General features: G+C 42.7%; 1 protein-coding gene across 4 annotated transcripts in view; it reads right to left on the bottom strand.

Moving 5' to 3' along the window:
* Positions 1-22,047, bottom strand: part of ZRANB1 (zinc finger RANBP2-type containing 1) — a 40,158-nt gene extending 18,111 nt beyond the window's left edge. The window contains exons 1-3 of one of the 4 annotated variants that reach the window (XM_040072197.2): positions 21,958-22,047; positions 10,036-10,133; positions 8,464-9,314 (exon numbers count right to left, since the gene is read on the bottom strand). In XM_040072197.2, coding sequence (XP_039928131.1) covers positions 8,464-9,277 — 814 coding nt within the window. In that variant the 5' untranslated portion in view covers positions 9,278-9,314; positions 10,036-10,133; positions 21,958-22,047. Of the gene's footprint in view, positions 1-8,463; positions 9,355-10,035; positions 10,134-10,755; positions 10,904-21,957 lie in introns of those variants that run through there. The other 3 variants (XM_040072199.2, XM_040072200.2, XM_040072198.2) reach the window with 3 other exon arrangements.
* Between the last annotated feature and the right edge of the window lie 364 nt (positions 22,048-22,411).

Below are 22,411 nucleotides of genomic sequence, written 5' to 3'. Positions count from 1 at the left end.
TTACCATATCTGCACCTTCCTCCAAGAGAAGACCGCCCAAGACTGGTAGGTGGCCACTCTGAGAATCCAAATATCCACAACTGATTTCAAAATTCAAACAAATATCCCTGAAACGATCTTTTGTTGACAGGTGAGCAGACCCAAATCACATTCCAGCCAGCCAGCCTGTCAAGCAGTACATTTTACTACAGCCTACTACTGAGAAATTCATCATTTAAATTGTTCTTCCAGTCCCCCACCCTGACCTGCCTATTATCATCCCACTCTTCATCAAACCTCAGCAACCACTGAGGTCTAAGGCTGATGCTGTGGTGGTCATATGAGGTTTGGCAATGCCTCTTTCAAGCACTGACTACTACAAGCTGCAGTAAGGATCCAAATCAGTGACATGTGCTCTATGCAGCACTGCCAGTTCTGGAAGTTTATTCCCACGTCTTGCAATACTTGACATTCCTAAAAGCCCCATGTCCTAGAATTACTAAAATTGTTACATAAGCTGTCAGTTAAAAAGTACATTTCTACACTTCGCTGATGAAGTTTAAGCTAAAGATTAATTAATACATGCAGACTAAATATGTTTTCTAGGCCTTATTAAAAATATATATATATATATAAATGTATTTTTAGTGGTATTTTAGGTACAGAGTTGGTGGGCTACCTGACACAAACCAGCACAACTACAGCTCGTGGAGAGATGGCAATGTGACTGTGTGCATGGATAACATCTGGTCATCCTCTACTCTTTAATCAAAACAGGTTAAAATTACTCTTTATAGCAGGGGGAAGCATCAGGAATTTTTTGTCTCATCCAACTCACTACTTCAGGGCTGATATTCCATGGGCATCACAAGCCTCTTTGGCCCCTCTGAGCCACAGCAAGAAAAGTTAACATTTCTCTTTACCTGTTCTATCAAATATCTACTCCACTGCAGCCACTTCAGAAGAACAGGGAAAATTCCTGACAGCCCATCACCACCCTGCTTACAGTGCCAGTTCATACAATCCAAGGCAGCAGGGAACACAAAATATAGGGGTAACAGGTAGACTGGCCAATATATGAAGCAGAAAACACAAATCTTGCCCCAAAACTATGAGGGGAATTTGCCTACATGCACCATGCCTACAATTCTGAAATTCAGTATCACCATACTAAAATGAGACATGAATATGTTCGGTATTGACAATAGGAGGCACATTCCTACAGAGGCTTTGATTTCTGTGGGATGAGCAAGAGCCTCCAATTTATTAAGCCTGTTTAAACAGAGCTTAAAACCCCCACTGTTTCTGAGAAATATTACAGAAATATTGACTGACGCTACAATTCCCTGCATTTCACAATGCAGAAGTGCCTCATTACTTCCACAAGCAGACTCTGAACCGTGTCCTGATCCAGCACTGTGCTGGCTGGATTATTCCCCACTGACACCCACTGCATTCCCCAGACTGGTAAAATGTCAAAAGGAAGAGTGGCATTTGCCTTAAGATTGTTCCCAGAACAGCCTCCAGGAACCCCAACCCTTGTGAGGGCACAGACCCGATCAGCTTCAAGAGTAACAAACTTCAGACACATCCCAGGGACTCAGTGCCTGCTCCTGATCCACACAACCCAGCTTTGCTTTCAAGTGGACTCCAGAAATGTCCCTCTGCTGTTGCCCACCAATTTTGTCCCTCTGCTGTTGCCCCCTAAAAAATTCTGCTTCTAATGTAAAACTTCTGATCATAGTCCTGAGGGAGAGGATAGAATGCCAAGTGCTGCGCCCAAGTCCTGAGAAAATGCAACCGCAAGTGAGAATTCTGCATTTACAGGTTCAACTGTGCTCCCATTTTGCAATTTTGGCATTTCCTCTTATTGGAAGACTTTCACAGCACCAGGAGCCAAGGTTTTTTTCTTCTAGTAAAGCCCTGCCACTTACAAACAGCACAGATCAGATATTTGCAATCTTTGTGTATATTAGATGATAGAAATCAAGCAGGGTATTTTAAAAGACTGAATTAAAAAAAAGTATTAATCACCCAATTACAACTCTTTGTACCATCTTGAGCCTAATACAACTTTTACAGCTTCCTTCTTTACTAGATGACAATATTACCCTCATGTTAAATAAGCCAAAATTAGCTGCTAAAACCAAACTATTCCAGCTTAAGGTGCTATTAAGTTTATTCTTTAGAATATGTAAATATTTATAGGGTTTGGTGCAGTTATATAAACTTGGAAAAGACGCAAGATAGGCTCACAAGCATTTCTAGAAAACCAAGTCTCATTTTCCCTAACTGCACAGTTCCAGTAGCTTCAGAACAGCCAGACAGAAAAGTTCCCAAGGAAAATACTACAGCACAGCCTTTACTTACTTCAGTATCTTTCTGGTAGTTGTGCAGCGCTGGCTGGCACAAGCTGCAAATGAACTAGGCAAATTCTTTCAAGCAGACTGATGCAGCAGTGACCATCCAAAAAACAACCTGGGGATTAGGGATTTCTGGGATTCAAGGAGGCAGCAATGCCTCCAGTAACTGTGTTCTCTCATCTGAGCAGACTGCAAAAGGAAACACTTCATCTTAAGGCGGTCATTGTGTCTCCTGTGTGGGACAATGCCTTGAACTGCTTGGCAAGAGAAGGCAAATTTCTCAAGCAACCAAGTTGCACATTTTGGAAGTCAGAAGTTGAGAGAGATTCTGCTGTAACAGATCAGAGACAGAGCGCTGTGCTGCTTCTCTTCTGCCACAGATACAACTGCAAGTGGTCTGTCATATATATACTCTCATTTACTCATCTAAGGACTAATCCTAAAATTGGTTTAAGCGCCAGCAAGTGAGAGGCTGATCAACTGACCCACTAAAACCTAATTCTGACACCTGTTAAGAATCTCTGCTCCTTTAACACAGACTGCTGAGGACCTGTGGCGTTCCCTGGAGCTGAGTCAGCCCTCAGGCTCTTCCAGCTCTTCACCAGGGGTACACTGGGTGGCCATAAATGAAATTTTATTGATAAGTGACTCACAGTTTCAGCCAGGGAAGAATTTCTCCTGAAAGGAGGACTGCTTTGCAAGCAAACATGACACATCAATTGATAAAAAAGAGGGGATGTCTGAAAAACCTTTACAGCTCTAACACACCCTTCTGTTCCTTCTCTTTTTTGATTCCCAGGGCCTCCTTTGTCAGTATTAGCACACAATCAACAGTAGGTCACTCCCCAGGTAACAACACTGAGACAGAAACTTCTGTATATTAAGGGTTTTTTGATTCTTCAAGTTCAGCAACTTGAATCAGCTAAAAAAAGCTAAATACTTCCAACAAGACATGTACCTTCAACCTGAAGCCCTCCAATGCACGAGAGAATGGCTATTGGTTATTCTTTGTTCCATGCAAACAGCTCTTCTTCCTACATACAATCCATGTAGTATGTTTTGAATGTATCATTACATGACACAGCAGCACAGAGGTTAAGAACAATTACTTAAAGATGTCCTTATTCCTCTCCAATCTGTCAGAGGCACCCACACCCCTCGTTGCTTGCAGGGTTGCACCCTAAAGGGAGGCTGGACAGTGGAAAATCATTGAAGTTAATTATTGAAGTTAACCATCAGTGCTTCTAAGGGAAATTGAAAAAACTGGTTTTAACTTGATCATTTAATCAATTATTTTTAGCATAAAATATCACAGTGTTTAAGAAAAGTAGTCAAGAGACCAAAAAGTAAAAGGGTGTTTCAGGAGTTATGATTTTCTGCCAAGGAGTAAGGCAGGCAGAGTTTTCCTCAGCCTCAAAGATATCCACACACAAATGGAAAGCACTTATGGCAGGACAGATGCACAAGGCACAGATGACAATACACAGAGCTCTCTCAGCCAGGTGAGAGTTGTGACCTTACATCACTGCCACCTGGCACAGCAGCCCAGTCATGCTTCCCACTATCCCAGGGAACAGGGAAGGAGGCCAGGCTGTCCAGCTCACACCAGGAACTCTTCCCCTCCCAGCCACCCCCACAGGCACCGTCTGCCATCCCCAGGCAGGGCCAGCGTGGCAGGGCATCACCTGGCACTGAGTAATCCAAGCTGCACTTCCCTAAACTCTTCCAGCCTACACTGCCACCAGCAAGGAAAGCTGCATGACCTCTCCTGGCCTCCAGCACCTTGTTCCCACCCATACACTTCCCACTCCCACAGAACAGCATAAACAGAACCATCAAGGTTCAGCTGCACACCCTGGATGTGATGAGGAAGCCAGTCTGAACTTACTACACCAGCAAAAAGAAACAAAATCCCCATACTCCCCACAAAAACATTCCCTAATCCAGCTTCATTTTCAAACACCCAGGAGGACAGAAAGGGGCACCTGGGACGATTCTGGGTGGCAGTGCCAGCTGAAAGCACCTTGTTCATGTCAGTTCCTTCAGGCTGCCTTTAGAAATACCCAGAGAAGAGGCAGAGGCTGTGCAGGACACAGAGCAGGAGGTGCCTCCGTGTCTCCCAGAGCTGAAGGGCAGCAGGGGACACAGCCCAGCCAACTCCATACCAAAGTCTGGACAGGGAGACTCTCCTTACCCACAGGGCTTCTGAATGCCTGGGTAACATATCTGGCACTAATTCAAAAAACTACTGGCATAAGAAAAACCTGTAGGAGAGAGAAAGCAGTTGACAAAGGAAAAACTAAGCAGACACGTGTAGGAATACTAGGAATGAACTTACAGTCCTTTTAAGGATGTACTGCAAAACAAGATTCATCACAGATTGCTCTAAATATTTTGGATTTGTTTAAGAAACACACTCTCAGCGGTTTCTTTCACAGAGCTAAGAAGAATGTGTGCCTACTTGATTTGGGAGGCACCATCCCCACAGGGAGCTCTGGCCTATGACAGCAACAAAAAGAACCAAAAGAAGAACACGCTCTTGCAGCAGGCGATAAACAGGTGGAGGAGAAAGGGAAAGGAGAAGAAATGCAGTTTACTTTTAACCTAGCAGTTCAAGCTCAGGAGTTGCACTCAACTCAGGAATCCCCAGCAGTGCCCTGCAGCAAGCACACTCTGCCAGCACCACTGTCAAATCCAGCCCTGAAGTGCCAGGAGACGTGAAGCTCCAGGGTAACACCCAAGCAAACTCTGGATGCCAGGCAGGTTTTATGGGCACAGCCACGCTCATCCATTTGTACTCCTCAAATCCACAGCCAGCTGGAACCAGCTTCACCAGGCCCCACAGCAACTCCTGATTGCTGTACATCTCATTCCCTAAGTCCCACACGCCACCAGGACTGCCTGACAGTCTCTGACATAGGTGCCGTAAGTTATAGGTAACAAAGGTAATAAAGTTTAATTTAAGTATAAATCAGTTCCCTCCCCTAAGAAATGAGTCACCTTGGACTTAACATTAATCTTGTTCTAGGCCACTGTGGTAGAAAACATCGGTGTCATTGCAGAAACCATTTGTAATTCCTCTTTGTAATTTAAACTGGCATTCAGAGGAAGCCAGGTTATCAAGACACACTCACTCCAGTTTCTGCTAGGATTTTAATAAATTTTAACCACATGAATCAGTTTAAAATCTCATCCTTTTGTAAGATAATCACTCAACAGATACATTCACTCTGAAAAAAGCAAGTCAATAAAAAAAAGCAACATTCAAGTACGTTTGCTGGCAGAGTTTGAATGGGGTAATACCACTAATCCTTCTGATTTGGAAGGAATACCCTCCATCAAGGAAACTCTTCATGCTGAAAGGCAAGAGTTGCACTCATTACATCTTGTCCAGCCTGGATTTGCAAGGAATAGAAGCCTTGATGACAGGTTTACTTACTGAGGTGGGAAAAACATAAATGGATGCCTCCAACAGAACAACCAACAAAAAATACACAAACACACACAAAAATACAAACACATACACCTCCTTACATCTACTTTATACACATCTCTCTTCATGTTTCAGCTAAAAAAATGTGGAGAAGAGTAGTCTGATACATGTTTTTTAATGAAACTTGACAATAAGTTTAAAAACTAGTAAAAAGAATTTTGTACTGGAGTTGAGATGTGAAGAGGGAGTTCCACCAAACAGCTGTCCTAAAGCATCAGACATTTTCCTTGGTACCTTCTGACAGACACTATCTTCTAAGAGAAAAGCAAATAACCACCCTGCCAGGAATTCCTCCTACTCCTTTAATCTTTATTTTTAACTTCAGGGTTAACTTTAAAAGTTAACTTTTTAACATCTCTCCTACAGAAGATGGATTCAAAGCAAATGGACCCTCCACAACTGATTGAGCTTAAACTTGAAGGTTTCAGTCTGAAGTTCCCAAATCCTAACAAGGCACCATCTGTCAGATGGAGCAGGGTAACACACAAACTCTTGGTCCATCAATGTTCACAAATTTTCTTGGCATTTAACATGAACTTGTCCTCTTTTATAATTTTGCTTGGCTAAGGACTGACAAGTGTTCAGCTCAGCTAAAACTTTCCAAGAGCTCCAGCTGGCAAACAAATAACTCACTAAGTCACAGTGACCCACTTGATTTCAATGGTAAAAACAGATGCTTGGGGCAAAATAATTCAATTGACAGTTAAACTGGTTTAAGTATGTCACACTAAAATCACCAGCAGAAATTTAGCTAATTGCTTTAATGATTACTGGCTAAACTGGAGTATTTTTCCAGCACAGATACACTACGCAACAACCAAAGACAAGGACAAGCACAAGAGAATCCATGCAACCTCTGCCAGTCTTCTTAAGGTTATTCCAATTAAAAGGAATATTTGGGGAGAAGAAATGTTATCTGTATTATGCAAAATGAAATTCTGAGATGAAGGACAGCTAATTAACAGCTTTGTTTGCTGGTTCCTGTCTCCCCAGCATCCCTCTCTCCCAGAAGTATAGTAGGTGTGTTAAAGTTAGAGAAAGAAATCCACGAAAACTTCCAGCAGGCAGCAGTAACAGTCAGCACACAACTCCACCTGCATTCTGCTTTTCTCACCAAGATCCCTTCAGATCATATGATTATTGCATTACAAAACTTCTATGAACATGGGTTTGGGTTTTATGTACAACCATATAGTCACAAGCAACATTAAATGCTTGCAAACCCATGTTTTTAAATATAAATACAACCCTTCCCACACAGGTTAAATTAGAAAGTGTGAAATATTTTAACATTAGAATAGTCCAAAAAATCACTTTTGAAAAACAAAAGGGAAAAAATAGCCTTATATTTAATACAATTGTTATCAGAATGCAAGATAAATACCCTTATAAGGCATAGGAACAACTGCCAACAACTGACTCTTGGTACTCAACTCAAAAAATACCACACAGAATTTCAGCTGCTTCATTTCAGAAGGAAAAAAGATTGAAAGGAACTGGAGGTATCAGGAAATACTGAGACATCTCTTTCCAAAAGGAAGTGTGCATGTCTAACTATTCACACAACACAAAAATAAACTGGAATATTTATTAGCTCAGAGAAACCAAACACAGCATACCCACAAAAAAACATTTACACCTGATCAAGTATGTTAAACAAAGCAGCTCCACTAATTAGCTTTTTGATTACAACAACCATGAAGTGACTTTGTGAAACATTAAGGAAACAGCATGAGACATACTAGTAGAGCCAGAGGTTCAAATGAAGTGTTTTACTCTAAAAATAGTTGCGTATTTCAAGTGTTGAACCTGCTTGTATGCTGGGGCACACGGTATCTGCTTCTGGGAAGCTACAGCACAGAAGTTAACTCACAAGGTCAATAACTGAAGGAAACCCTGCTCTCACATGGCTCTGTTCTTTAGCACTGCGAGAATTATCCAGCATTTCCTTAAGAAAGCACTAAAATACAAAACAAAATTGGTATTTGAATGTTCTTTGAAACAGCTGACTACAAAAATACTTTCAGAAAGCCTGTAAACATTTACAACACAGTATGTGTATTAATACAACATTATTACTTTCAAGGTCAGTATTACACATGCAGTTTCTTGGAGCTACATATTTTGGTGTTATTTTTAACATCTGACAGAGCATCTTGTACTGCTGCAAGCTCTACACTGTTTACAAATACTCCCAAGCTGCAGCTGCTGACTCTACAAAGCGTGTCTTGCCATAGCAAAAAGAAAAGTAATTTTAATTACCCAGTAATGGTATTTTTTTACAGTACTATATGCACTCCTGTTCTATAGATTGATTTTGTAATTTTTCCACCTTTTGACAATTACATGGAACAACAGGATTTGGTTACAGTAATATCCATTTCCACCAAAGGTCAAAAAAGTCCAAGTGCACTTGAGAGACACGTTCAGATTATGGATGAACTTCACAGCCTCTCTTAGCAGGTGCTATTTCAGGAACCTCTACATTTGGCTTACTTTTTTAAATGGAAATGCAGAGATAAAAAAAGCTGGTTTGAAATCAAATGCCAAGTTTCCGTTTTAATTCTTCATTCTCCCAAAATACTTAACCACCAGCACAAGAGCAGAAGGTAGCAGTAAACAACTTACCCACACAAGCATTCAGGAACAGCCAGTCAGTCTTTTTCATTCTATTTTTTATTTGCTTTAGTTTTTTGAAGTCAACTTCAAGCTCCTCCTTGCTGCCAACAGCTCCAGCCAATTCGATTCTTTGGAAGTCCATTTTCACATCGGATTCACGTTTGGTTGTTGGTGGAGATCTTCTTTGGCTATTACCACTACTACAGCTGCCTCTCCACCGAGCCCTGTCTTGCTCGTTTATGATGGAAGAAGCCTCTTCTGTGTCCGCCAGTTCTATTGCTTCGATGTTGTTGGGTCTGGGGTGGTCACACACAACGCATTTCCTGGCCTTGGCCCAGTTTTCATATGTACAAACAGAACAAGTCCAGTGCTGAGCCCTCGTGTTTAGTTTATTTCTGTCATTGTACTCCTCGCACGGATCCACGGAAAAAGGGACCGGTCTGGACCCGGAGCCCGAAGACTGAGGAGACTCCGTGGGGCTCCTGGTCCTGCGCTGAGACAAGCACTGGGTACACCTTATAGCCCTTGGCCAGTTCAAGTACGTGCACATGTGGCACGACCATTTATTTGCACTTTCCATACTGTAGGATGATTTCACCCTCGGTCTTGCGCTGGAATCCGGGCATATCAAAGGACTGCTCCCTCCTTCGGTGCTCGTAGGATCCCAGTCCCTCCCGATATCACTGGAGCCACTTTTGAAAGGATCTTCTGTGATAATTGTTCCACTGGGTCTCTGGGCACGACACATGGTGCACTTGATTGCAGAAGGCCAATTCTCATATGTACAATACTCACAGGCCCATTTAATTCCACGCTCTGTCATCGTGCACTCCTTGAAATGGACTGCGGCGGGCAGAAAGCTGAGGGGTCAGAACACACCATCAGTACCCGGCAAAGGAGCTGTTCAAAACAACAAATCAAGGAGATTTAACCCAGTGGATAGAAACATCAGGCTGGGCAAATGGACAGGCTTTTTTATTTGATATTATTACAACATCTAAGGGGAGTAAAATAACTATGAAAAGGCTAAGTCTTGACCTACCGGCATTTAACATGCAGAATTCGGGAATTACTAGTGCAAAAAATGAGAAAAAAACCTCAGTCCTGCATTTCTGAAACTCTTCAAATTTGCACAGACTTCCAAACAAATTCAGAATACGCATTAAACACTGAGAATACTGGAGAAGAGACCAGTACAGCTACAGAAACAAGTTATAAATATTAAATTATTAAAATACAACTCAATATAAATACAGCAGTATAAGAAAAGGAACACAAAGTCTAAGTCCTGTAATAGACCTTACAGGATTTGGAAGGAAGGAGTGTATCAGGCGGGCAGTTACACAGTGAGTAAGCAGTTCTTTCAGAGAAGGAGGGTGTTGGAATTTACACAAAATACATATTATCTGAAGATTTTAGAAATGTGCTTAACCAAGACAAGGTCTTGACTGGACATCATCCACATCAGCAGTGTTACAAAGTGAAAACGCCACTTGAAAGCAAGCACAAGCTGTGTGTGTTGGCAGGCTAAGACAGTATTTTCATGTGAGAAATTCAGATTTCGACCCAATTCCAACTCACTTTTTCTCTAATGAAGAGGGGATTCTGTCTTCATGCTGGCTCAGACCTTTTCTTCAGATTGCCAAATATGAAGGATGAGACTAAGCAGATAACTATTCCTGTAAACAAAATGAAAACAGCCTCATTATAGGTTTCCTACCGGACCTGAGTAACCAGAAAGTTAATTATTAAATGCCACACCTATTCTAATCCCAATTTACTTGGTTAAACCCAGTCATGACCTGTTGAGGCCACGGGAGACTGGTTAAAATAAACCAATATTTATTAAAAAAAAAAACGGTAGCCACACAAGTGGTCAACATGCTGAAGTAAAAGAAGTAAATCCAAGCAAAAAGTTCACACCAAAATATCCACAAACACTCTTATACTGCAATCTGAAACTTTGGATGGGGAAGGCAGAAAAAGCTTTGTGTAGAGGGCATAGTAGAAGAAAAGGGTGAGGCAGGTAGATAAAGGACAAACTGACAAACGGACACAGCATTTTCTCCCTCACTCCAGATTAGTGACCCAGCGTGTAAAACTCAGCAGAGTGCTGGTTTTAGGAATGCAAAACTGATTAAGTACAAACTTGTCACACCACTTGACTGACACTTCTTATTTTTGACATTGCAACTCTCTCAGCTAACAAAGCCACCCAGAGCCTAGGAAACGAAAACTCACAAGCTGCCCAACATGATTCAATTCAAAATTAGACACATCAAACCAAAAAGCAGTTAATACCTGTTCCCCAATTAGCCAATGTTTTACGAGTTAGTACATTCTTCACTGAAACACCTTCACAAACATCTTGCTCTATCAAGGCATAACTCAAACTTCTACTTAAGTTTTTCAGCCTTATTCCCACTCTCTCCTCCTGAGCACTCCAGCACAGAACATGGTTGTTTTCCAAGAGCTCAAGTGATCTATTCACCAGATCAGGTGGCTGCATGAATGAGGGGCTATCGCATGGCCAGGACAGAGGAGAGGGCAGCACTATCCTCTTCCATAGCAATCCATATTTATGCTGCTGGAAAGCAATCAGGAACACAGAAAGTTGTCTCATAAAGCTCAGGTTCCATAGTACTGGTTTGAACAGCCTGCAGAGCACTTCACTCCCACCTCTACGTTATAAAACTGTGTCAGACTGAGGAATGTGCTGAAAAGGCAATCAGATTTCCTGCTGTTTCCCCTCCACCATTCCTGACACATGTCCATGCCCATTATAATGGGAAAAAAAGGAGCAGGATCATGCCAGGCATCCCATATCTGTGACAAAGTAAAACTCAAAGTGAAAAATGCATACATATACACAGGAGAATATAAAGTTAATTTGATTTTACTAAAGATGACTCTGCAAAGAATACTTTTTGGGAATTTTAAGGAAAAAACGGTTTCTCTACTTTGCCAAAACACCTCCTCTATAAGTAGACCAGACACTAGGTTTATCTATTCCGTTTGGTTAAAGCTTTTCCCCCAATTCCCAAAGTAAGGTTTTTAATTACTTTCTTAATAAGCTTCTCCTCTCTAGAAACAGTAGACTTTTTTTAGGAATTAATGTTTTGTAGCTAGAAACACAGGAGAGTTCAGCAGGGTTTTCAGAACAGAGAAGGCAGGAGCACACTGCCTATGCACCTGCCCACTGCCACCAACAGACTGTGCCACCAAGGATCGCCAAAAGTGGCTGTCCCAATACTCCAGTGCTTGCAAATAATCCCTACTGGAGCAAAAGATAGTATGGTTGGAATAGGTGATGCTTCCCATCAAATCCATAAACTGTGTGGTGAGTAACTGTAACTGTACATGGTTTTCTCCCTGCCCTAGTTTGTAAGGCCTTGAACAAAGCAGCTCCCACCGCAGACAAATCCCAACCCACGTTCGGGATGGGGCATGAAAACAAGGCATCATCTGTTTTAGTGGTATTAAGAGTGGGAAAGGAGACTGCAGCTCAAGTTGGAAAGCAGCTGGCTGCAGAAAACAATCTAAACAAGTACTGAGATACTACTTGGGAAACTAAATAGCTCAGGACATCCCACGTTACAGGAAGGCTTTCATACGTACCACAAGATCAGCTTTTTTAGCTGCAATTATCTTCTCTGCCCCTTAAAAAGCAGATGCTCTCAGACATCATTCTTAGAGAGGCTGAGTATCTGCAGCTTTGAAAGCCTCTGAGATATGAGCTCACCACCTCCCAACACAAGGCCTCGGGTTATTATGAAGTAAAGAATATAAAAAGGCTCAACCGAGCAACGCAATTTCTCTTCCTTGACAGCTCTGCCAACACAAAGTACAGTGTGGAAATTCAGTGTTGTGTGGGTTTTTTAATGTTTTACTGGTTTTTTACTTGATCTGACCTCCAGTTCTACCCACCACAGTAGCTACCCATGGATGGGTCTGGTGAGAGCAGAGCTAGAGGTCGGACACCAGACCCATCCAACTTTGTTTATATCAGGAACTGCAGTGACAGGACATGGGGAAATGGCTTCACATAGAAAGGGAGTAGGTTTACACAAGGCATTAGGAAGAAATTGTTCCCTGGGAGGGTGGGCACGCCCTGGCACAGACTGCCCAGAGAAGCTATGCCTATCCCTGGATCCCCGGAAGTGGCCAAGAGACTTGGAGCAACTGGGATAGCGGAAGGTGTCCCCGGCCATGGCAGGGGATTGGAACAAAATGAGCTTAAAGATCCCTCCAACTCACACCATTCTGTGATTCTATGATTTACTGGTGATACAGCATCACCATCCAGCCAAAGCAGTTTGAAGCTTATTACATTTTTTCCCAATTGCTTCTTTGACTCTGTTTTCAAGTCAACTTGTTATTTTATATTCCTCACAGAGGAGAAGCTGAATCACGGAGCGCCTCCTCTGACGGAGAAATAGCAACACAGTGACTGTGAAGTGCAGGGGCATGCCTTTATGTTCAAAAAGCATGAGCAGACAAGAAATTAAAACCCACAAAACTTCAAACAAATTCCAGTTGATGAGTGTAGACAGTGTGTTGAGTATCTTCTGGACACATACAGTAACTCAGTAACACTACAGAGAAAAATATAGTAAGTTCTGATAAATAAGGAACAAAAAAAAAAAAAAAAAAAAACCCTTATCAGATCATCCTTTTACTACCTAAAGTCAGTTGTAAAAGGTGACCTAGAATAGCTGTTTTTTGCTTTGCTTCAATTTTTAAGAACATTCTTCTTTTTAGGTGCACAGGAAAACAAAACGACTCACAGAAATTGGGAAGAAACAATGAAGTTCTCAAATACCACTCTTATGACAGGATACATTACACTCCCCTCAATTTAATTATTCGCTGTGTCCAGAAGTTGTTTTTCCTTTGGCTCAAGCGCGGAACAAAATGGAGTTCCACCTCATTAAACGATCAAGCTCTCCCTGTAAACAGGCCAGATGCTGATTTAGACCAGCCTACACTACGCATTTTTTGCTGGGATGGTGCTGGCATCTGTGCTGGCTGAAACCTTACGTAATAACACCGATCAAATCAGTGTTCCCACCTCAAATTCATTTTGTTCACGTCTACAGATTTTCAAATAAAACTGCTTCTGAGTTTACAGGGGAAGAGGGAGCTCGAGGTGCCAGCTTTGGTCTTCATCAAGACTTGCAAGGCAAATCAAGAACCACCCTCCTTCCCCCCATGCAGCTGCCTCTCACAGGCTGCTCCAGAAAGAAAGGCAGGCTGGTTTCTTTATTTTAAAAACACTAAAGCAACTTTTCAGATGAACATAATAAACAGAAGCACCTTTTTCTGAAAGAAAGGGATCTCTATAACCAAATGCAGAATCTATTAATTCAGCACTTCACGAGTATAAAAGCAAAATCTTTCACAAATCCTAGCCTCATTTTCCCAGGTGGACATTTACTGACTTTCTCCTCTTACCTTACCAAACTTACTCTACCTTCAGCTATTTGCTCTTCTTTCTCAATAATTCAGTGTAAGCCCCCACAGATCAGTATATTAAAAGCAGAAAGCTTAAACTTGGGCTTCTGTTTGATGGGAACTAACAATAAGCTCCATTGTCATCTCTGCAAATTAATTTTAATAAAATTAAGAACCCTGACCTCATCAATGGAACAAACAGATCAGATCAGCACTGAACCCGGAAGCTTTGCATTAGTATCTATGTATTATAATAAAGAATGGAAATATTATTGTGAAGCCACAAACATAGAAGCATTTTCTGCATTAGCCCGAACACACTGAAGCAAGGAATTCAACAAGCAAGCAGTTTGTTCTGCTTGTTAAGACAGTTCTTTAAAAAGAGAAAAAGGAGAAAACACTCTATCTAATCTCTGCAAAAGAGCATTGAAATAACTTTCCACGAGCTGCTCTTTGCGGTGGGGGATTTACTTAGGAAATGTTGATTTCCTTAAAGAACACCAGCTGGCTGTTTGCAGTGCCGACAGCAGGAACTGGACGCAGAGTGCAGCAGGCACAGAATGCAGGATCCTTCTCACCAAACAGACACAAGCAGGATTGCGAGGCTTTTGTCAAAGGGCATCATCCTCCCGTCCTCATGGCAGCGAGAGTGAGAGCGCTGCTCCAGAACACACAGGGATCAGCTCTGGCTCTCCTGAGGAGTGGAGCTGTTCCTCTGCTCCCTGCAACACCGGCAGCACGGACAAGGCTGCTGTCTCAGGAGAAGCATCATCCAGTTAACGCTGCCACAAATTCCATTGAAGACCCAATCGCTCCCATGCACATCACAACACAATCTATCAACTACAGCATTAATGGTGCATGAGAGAAAAACCCTGAAAATATTTTAGTTGGAACTGAGTAATTATTTACAATCTAGCATGTTAAGCGACTTCTAACGTTTTCTTCAGTTTTGATAGTCCAGATCACCAAAAACACTCCTTACTGCAGATTTTTAGATATGACCTGCCTCACTACCTAAAACTTTTCATCTTATAAGTGGGGAATGAGTTAAAATCCAGGAGACCTCAGCTCTCACAAAGAAACACAGTTCTCTTAACAAAAAAAAAAGCAAGAAAGTAAGAATTAACTTCTGAACACATCCAAAAGTCTGTTCATTGGGTGAATTCAGATGGATTTCATTTACATAAAATTAATAAAAAAAAGTTTTCATACTGCTTTATGCATTCATCTCTCATTTCAAAGTGTCTTAAATCTACTTTATTAGGTATTTATGGTATTCAGAAAAATTATGCTGATTTTGCTCCAGCTTTCTTTTCAATATTCTATTCACACTTCCAACCCAACTGCTGACTTTTCATAAGCAAAAGAATTTATATGCAGCTTTAATGCAAGAGGATGTCCAATTCTACTAATGCTCCATGCACTAAGAAGGAAAACATCTGGGAGGTGTCTGATCTTTGGAGATCTTTGAAATAGAAGATTGACAATGAACTTTATGATTGGGTCTACAACTTACAGTAAACGGACACTTTGGCAAAAGCTGGAAACTCATTACAGAGTTAACAGGTATTTGAGAATAGTAAACATTTTCTTTTTCTGGCGTATTTTTTTAAAAGAAATTTTTATTTTTATGTTTATCTCTTGCAGCATTTCTGTGCTCTTAGCCACTACAATTAACCTGCTTGTGTAACCTGCACGGTGCAAGTTTGCATTTTATTCATTACTCATCTCAAATGGGTCAAACTCCATCCAGCTCTATTAAATTTGTGACTAAAAGCTAGGAAAATCTTAACTGCTGAAAACAACCTAAAAAAACCCAGGAGCAGCAGGCTGCAGTTCAGCTCTATTTCTTTGTCAGGGTTGCTTTTTTGTTTTGTTTTAAGCTCAATTAAAAGCGAACGACTGTCCAGATGAGATGTTACTACACATTAGGATGGACTAAATACGACCAACTGCTTAGAAACCAACACCATTTGGGCAAACAAGGGTAAGCAGTTTAACAGTTACATAATGCACATCTCCCACACAATACTAATCAAAACCCAAGCAAAACGACTTAAAATAATGAGCTATGATAGAACATTTGCATAAATACAGCCAGCAGCGTTTAATGAATTTGACCATGAACAGCAACAGATGAATACTGACTTAAGATCTACAGTAACAAACACACACAATAAAACAACAGAACTGTTAAAACTTCATTTTAAAAGACATTAGCCTTGGACAAAGGACAGAAGTTGAACAAGAGGTTTCTTTATAAAAAGTGAGGTCAAACACAAAAACAGTTTATCTGTGTTTAGACTGTGCCTCAAACATCAGACCCATTTTTGTTTAGCTCTCAGCCATCCTCACACACAAGGAGGAAAACCAGATGTCACGCTCTGACTGAAAACATGCTGTGGAGTCAGACAGCAAAACTCTGAAACACTTAAACCTGTCCAACGGCAGGAACATTACACCAAGACTTGTACATTTTCTAGTAACTATCCCCTGGACCTCCTCAATACTGGCTGACCATAAATTAGAGCAGGGCTACACGCGCAGTCACCATTTGGAGGAGGAAAACCACCTGCCTCCAGAGGAAACATGGAAACACACACCCAGCACCCACTACTGCGCAGTTTGCTCCTAATTAATGACAAGGCACATTCAGATACAGCCAAGGACTGTCTTGGGTACAAGCATTTGCAACTGGAATACACTTAAGGCAAGTCCCAGTTCAAGTGAGCCAAACAAACCACACTCATTTTATCCAGTTCTTCCTAAGATGCTGGCAAGGCAGCAAAGTATCAAAAAGAGAGAAAGAAAAAACAGTAGCAAAAATGCACACAAAGTCCACTAGTGTGAATGCTGCTGCTTAAGACAGGGCAAAGAACCAGTGTCAAATATCACAGGGAAAACAAATCCAAATTCCTTCTAGAGACAGAGTGACACCAGTTCCTTTTCTTTTTTTAATCACTTTTTTAAAACCATATGATTAGTAATCTGTATTTTGGTCATAATCTGTATCTCTGAGTTACTCACTGAAGGGCACTCTGTACACCTGGAAAGGTTCAGAATAACAGCTTTAAAATAGTAATAACAGGTTCTGGGGTGGGAATAAGTTTCTACTAAAGGCAACACTGAACAACCTTGAAATAAACCTTTTAAAAGCCATGAGGTGACAACTCTTTTTATCCCTGACAAACTAAACAGTAATAGAGAGGTCAAGAATAAAAAGTAAATAATCCAGCAGCCCATCTGAGCCCTTCAGCAAGACAAAAATGATCTTCTCAGCAGGCACCCAGTAAGGGGAAACCCTCGCTGGTAAAACCTAAACCCACAGGTCCATCTGTCAGACGGCATCAGTGACAAGCAGAAGTACAGGACAAACACCCCTGACTTACCAGGGCAGTGAGAACCAATAAAACCCAAAAGTTTATCATCAACATTCCTTGAACCCAAGACCTGTAGATTGAGGCTGTTCCAGGGGGGTTCTGAAATAACAGCAAGGAATAAATATGCCAGCTGTCTCTACAGATCCCTGCTTAGACACTGGGAAGATGATTGGAGACTCAAGGAATACTTTCAAGCCCATTAGCCTGAGACAAGCACAAGTCAAGCTCTCACACTGCACTTATGGTCCCAACAACCACAAAAAACTGGATTCTCCCATAAACCAACAATCATAAAGCAAACTTCCTATTCTTTGCTAGAATTATACACATTTATGAGATTTATGACAGATGTTTTTCTTCCCAGATAATCAAATGACTGCACCAAGAACCACAGAGTTTTTAAATGAGTGGACCTATAAAAGCGTGTGTAAATTCAAAGTCACTAAGAGATTACTGATCAAAATAGTTCTAATACACTGGGAAAAAAACAAACAAACCGAACAAACAAAAAACCAACCAACCAACAAAAAAAAACCCCACCCCCTAGATTACTCGAGTTTATTTTCCCTTCCAGAGTCACATAAATCATGGTTCTGACAGTTTTCTTTATCTCCCTCAACTCCTGAATATCTAGAAGTTACCAAGAAAACCAACATACCTTACAGGAGTTTCTTAATGCCCACAAACTCCTCAGTAACCCCAACTTTCTTTGATTTATTAAAAACAGCTTCTCACGACCAGATGCTAAATCAAACTGAAGTCAAAGAACCACATGGAGAATTTTGAAACCTTAACATTTGATTACAGCAGTAATGGCAAGCGTAACCCAAATGAAACAGCACCATGTCTTGGCTTCTGGCACAGGAAGAAGGGAAGAGAAAGCTGCAGTCTCCTTACTCACAAGACACAAGTCCTACTTACACAGCCCTGCCAAAGCAGATACAAGAGCATCCTTCCAGCCCTCCATTCCCTGGACAGCAGGTTACATGTCTGCTTTTCACTTTGTACCTAGTTCTCACTACTTCAGGTATTCTCAGCTCAGTTCTGAACTTAAAGACAATCTTAAACCCTGTGTCTTCTCCAGCATTTTTCTTAGAAGTAGTAACTGTCCTTAATTTAAAATTTGCAAGCCATTCTCAAAAAAAAAAAAAAAAAAAAAAAAATCCAATTTAGTAGACCATAATAAAAATAAACAAACAAGCAAATAAACAAAAAACAAACCCAAACCACGCAGCAGTATCCTTGTCTTAAGAACAAGCAGAACAGATTACATCAGGACAAACTCAAATAACCAAAGGGAAAAATGCCAACTTAATTACATCTCCTGTACAGTAGGAAACACAAAAGGGCTGCAAATTCGGCTGCTTCCTAGGCAAGATGCTCTACACATACCAGTCACTACCAATCTTTCCACTGTATTACCACCCCATGCTCCTTGTAAAAAATCTACTATTCCTTCTGCTTTCTTGAGCCAGGGACTCCACATCAGCCCCCTCTTGAAGACAGTTCCCTCTTCAAACATCACTGCCCTCATTCCCTGCTCCATCCCCTCCACACCTCTCCTCTCTCTGGTCTTCACCGAAGTGAGTTCCTGCATAAATGGGACATCAGCACAGGAAAAAACATTGTTTTGAAAAATGCCAGGTGGACACAACTCTAGTTTGAGTACAGAGCACCTGCCTATGCCACAAAAGAAAGAACACAAAATCATAAGTATTATTATATATTAACACACATTCAGAATTGTTGTTGAAGTGTGACAGTTCTTTTAAAACATGTTAACTGGTAGACCCCAAAGAGATAATTATTAATCTTGCACATCAAGAAAGTTCCAAAAGAATTAACTGCATAGAGGAGCCGTGCTCCAGCCACCAATGATGCAAAAATGAGCCTAGTCACAATCCTTGCAAGCTCAAGCAATGACAGCTACATGAGAAATGCTATGAAAAGTACCAGGAAAGTGTCAGAATCCAAAATGCTTGAAATCTAAATTTGAAGACAGACGCTTTAAGGTGTAACAAATTCCATTCAACTGACATTACAAAGTTACAATTAACCATGTTACTAAACTGATTTTACCAAGCTAAGCCATCTGACAAGGGAAATGGCAAACTCTTCATCAGCTGTGTTGAAAAAAATTCTCTTTTCAACTTTGCCTTGTTTCCCTCCTCATACATAACACTATTTTTTTTAAAAAAATAAAAAAATTAAGAACTCTGTTACAGCTAAGACAGCCATTTTCAGCTGCCAAACTAAAGTTTAGTTCCATTTTAGTACCAGGAGACTGGGGATCATAATTCATGCAGATAAACTGAGGATTACTTGTTGACATCAATTTTGAACTGCCCAAAATAACCCAGTCTTCAAATTTTAGGGGGAGGAAAGGGCATGAGATTACTAAGAGAACTGGCAGTAGCAGTTTAAATGCTTTGCTGAGATTAGCAGAGAGCACATCACAACAAAGAATGTATTGATCTGAAGTTGTGCTAGAACTGATATGGCAAAGAGAAGCTGGAAAGAGAAACGTTAACACCCAAGTTAATACCACATGAAGGAGCCAGTAAATCTCACTTTAAGGTGCCTGAGAGAACATTTGATTATTTGATTGACTGTATTAAAAATAACCTCCCATTCAATCAGTAAAATATTTCCTACTTACACTTCTGACTTATTTACAGATCCTTCTTGCAAAGGGCACCAAAGATGGGTGGGAATTCCTGTCCCTGAGGAATTTACAGGTCAAACAACATACAATGAAAGGGCCACACACAGAGCTAAAAAAGTCCCCTTGACCCATTCTGAGCTGGAATTAGTCTCCAATTAAAGTCACGCTTCTGTGATGAACCCTGTTGATGCTTTTGTGCCACTCAGCACTCCAATTACATTAATATTTGTAATTATACTTCTGAGAAAATGCTAATAGACACAGCTCCACAAGAACAGATGATGGCCTCGCTGGTGTCACCCCCACCTGCCTGCCCTTGCTTATGCAGCAGAAGGAAAGTAAAGGCAGCAATTTCTTTTTCCTTCAAGAGAACCACACCACATAATTAGAGTTTCACAAATCTCCCGAAATGCAACACATCCAAAGTCTTTATTCTCTTTGAATGCTGTGACAGACTTAAACCAGAGGTGATCTTTCACATATGACATCCCAGACTTCGCACACTGACACCAACTCAGCCTGGCCTTTGGAAGGCCAAGCAAAAGAGTTCCACAACATAACCTGCTGCTCACCGGTCTCCCCCTCTCTGAGCGACCACTGAAAAAGGGGGAAGAAAGGAAATAAGCCTCACAAATCTCTTCTGTGGTCACCAAAGACCAACAAGCAGATAGAAAAACAAAACTAATTACAACAGATCCCTCCTGAACCACTGTTCAAAGGTTCTGCTCGCATCAGAGCGAGCTCTAAGAAGAGAAAGAGGGAGTTACTGCTCAGAAGACATCTCACCCTTCAATTTTTGCACCAACAAACTCATCAAAGCACTAAACTCACATGCCAGCTCCACCACTTGTGACACAGCAGGCAGCTGGTGAGCAGAGACTGTTCAAGCACAGCACAAAGCCCGTCAAACAGCGTTTGTTTACTACATCAACCCCCAAGAATTCCAGAAAAAGTTGTCATTATTGCCATCACTGAAAGTCACCGTGGCAGCAGAAAGTTCTCAGCAGCCGGGCTGTGCCAGCCGTGTAGGACACCTGGATCCATCTTCTCCCAGGGGAGCGGTGACTGCTGTGGGGACAGGCTGATTCTGTCACTCCCAAGGAAGGACTCACAGACACATCCAAAGGACTCACAGACAGATCCATGACCTCCGCAGACAAGTTTATCTTATCCTGCTAGGAAGCTGCTGCAGTCTGGGACCGTGAAGGCAGACAGGAAGGCGCTGGCAGCGTGGATTACCAAGGTCTGCCTCGCTCCTTAATCCAAATTTCCTAATTTTTGTTTAGACTTCGGTTCCCAAAGACCAGCTCGATTTTGAAATACTTCTCACACTGTACTTTACTTCTGATAAAGCACCGACAATACGCGATCACAGAATCACAGAATGAATCAAACAAGAGTGGTTTGGGCTGGAAGAGATCTTAAAGATCATGTTGTTCCAACCCTCTGCCATGGGCATGGACACCTTCCACTATCCCAGGTTGCTCCAAGCCCGGTCCGACCTGGCCTTGGACACTTCCAAGGATGGGACAGGCAATATCATGGAAGTTCTGCTACCCCAAATCCACAGACACAACCCATCGCTCCCATCACCTACTCCACCACCGCGTGCAGATCCACACATCCGAACACGAAGAAAATCAAACCAGGAGGGTGGGAAGAAGTGGGAGGGAGGCAGCACAGGCATGATCTCACCCAGGCACACCAAGGCACCACAGCCCGGGGTCCGGAGCGGCAGCCACGGGAGAAAAAAATCCGAGTTTCCTGCCTTTGTACCGAGGCTGTGCCAGCCTGGCTTCCCTTAGCAAACCGTTCCACGCGGGACACCGATCGCAGCGGGATCCGGGGCCGCGCCGGAGGCGCCTCCTCACGGCCCCCCCGACCCCGCAGCGGGTCCCCGGTTGGCTCTGGCTCAGCTCGTCCCCGCTCGCCCCCGTTCCCCCCGCGCCCCTCGCCCTGCAGCGCTGCCCGAGGAGGGCAGTGAGACCACAAGGGCTTTACCTCTCCGCCGGGATCCGTCCCTCAGTCCCTCAGGAACACCCTCGGAGCACTGGGAGCCGCCTGCGCCCCGCGCCGCCCCCCCCCCCTCCCGCGCTCCCCCCCCCCCCCCGCTCACGACATGGTCTCTCCCGAGGCGCCGCGGCTGCCGCGGCCGCGGGCGCTCCCACTCAGCGCGGCGGGGGGGGGGGGAGGCTCTGCCCGCGCTCCTCTAATGGCGGCGGCCGGAGCGGCCCAAAGCAAAATAAACCCCCGCACGGCCGAGCCGCACGTCAGCGCGGCCTGCCGCCTTACTCGCCGCCCATTGGCTGCGCCGGCTCCTGCCTTCAGCCAATCGGCGGGCGGCTCTTTGCGCAGAGCGGTGATGTCATCGCTGCCGCGGGGTGCCGCGCGCAGGGCGGGCGCCAGGGGGCGCCGCCCGTCCCGGCCCCTCAGGGCGGGTCCCGCGGGACCCTCG

The sequence above is a fragment of the Hirundo rustica genome, chromosome 8 (genome assembly GCF_015227805.2).
Source record: "Hirundo rustica isolate bHirRus1 chromosome 8, bHirRus1.pri.v3, whole genome shotgun sequence".
NCBI classification, from domain to species: Eukaryota; Metazoa; Chordata; class Aves; order Passeriformes; family Hirundinidae; genus Hirundo; species Hirundo rustica.
This window is presented reverse-complemented; position numbering and strand designations above follow the sequence as displayed.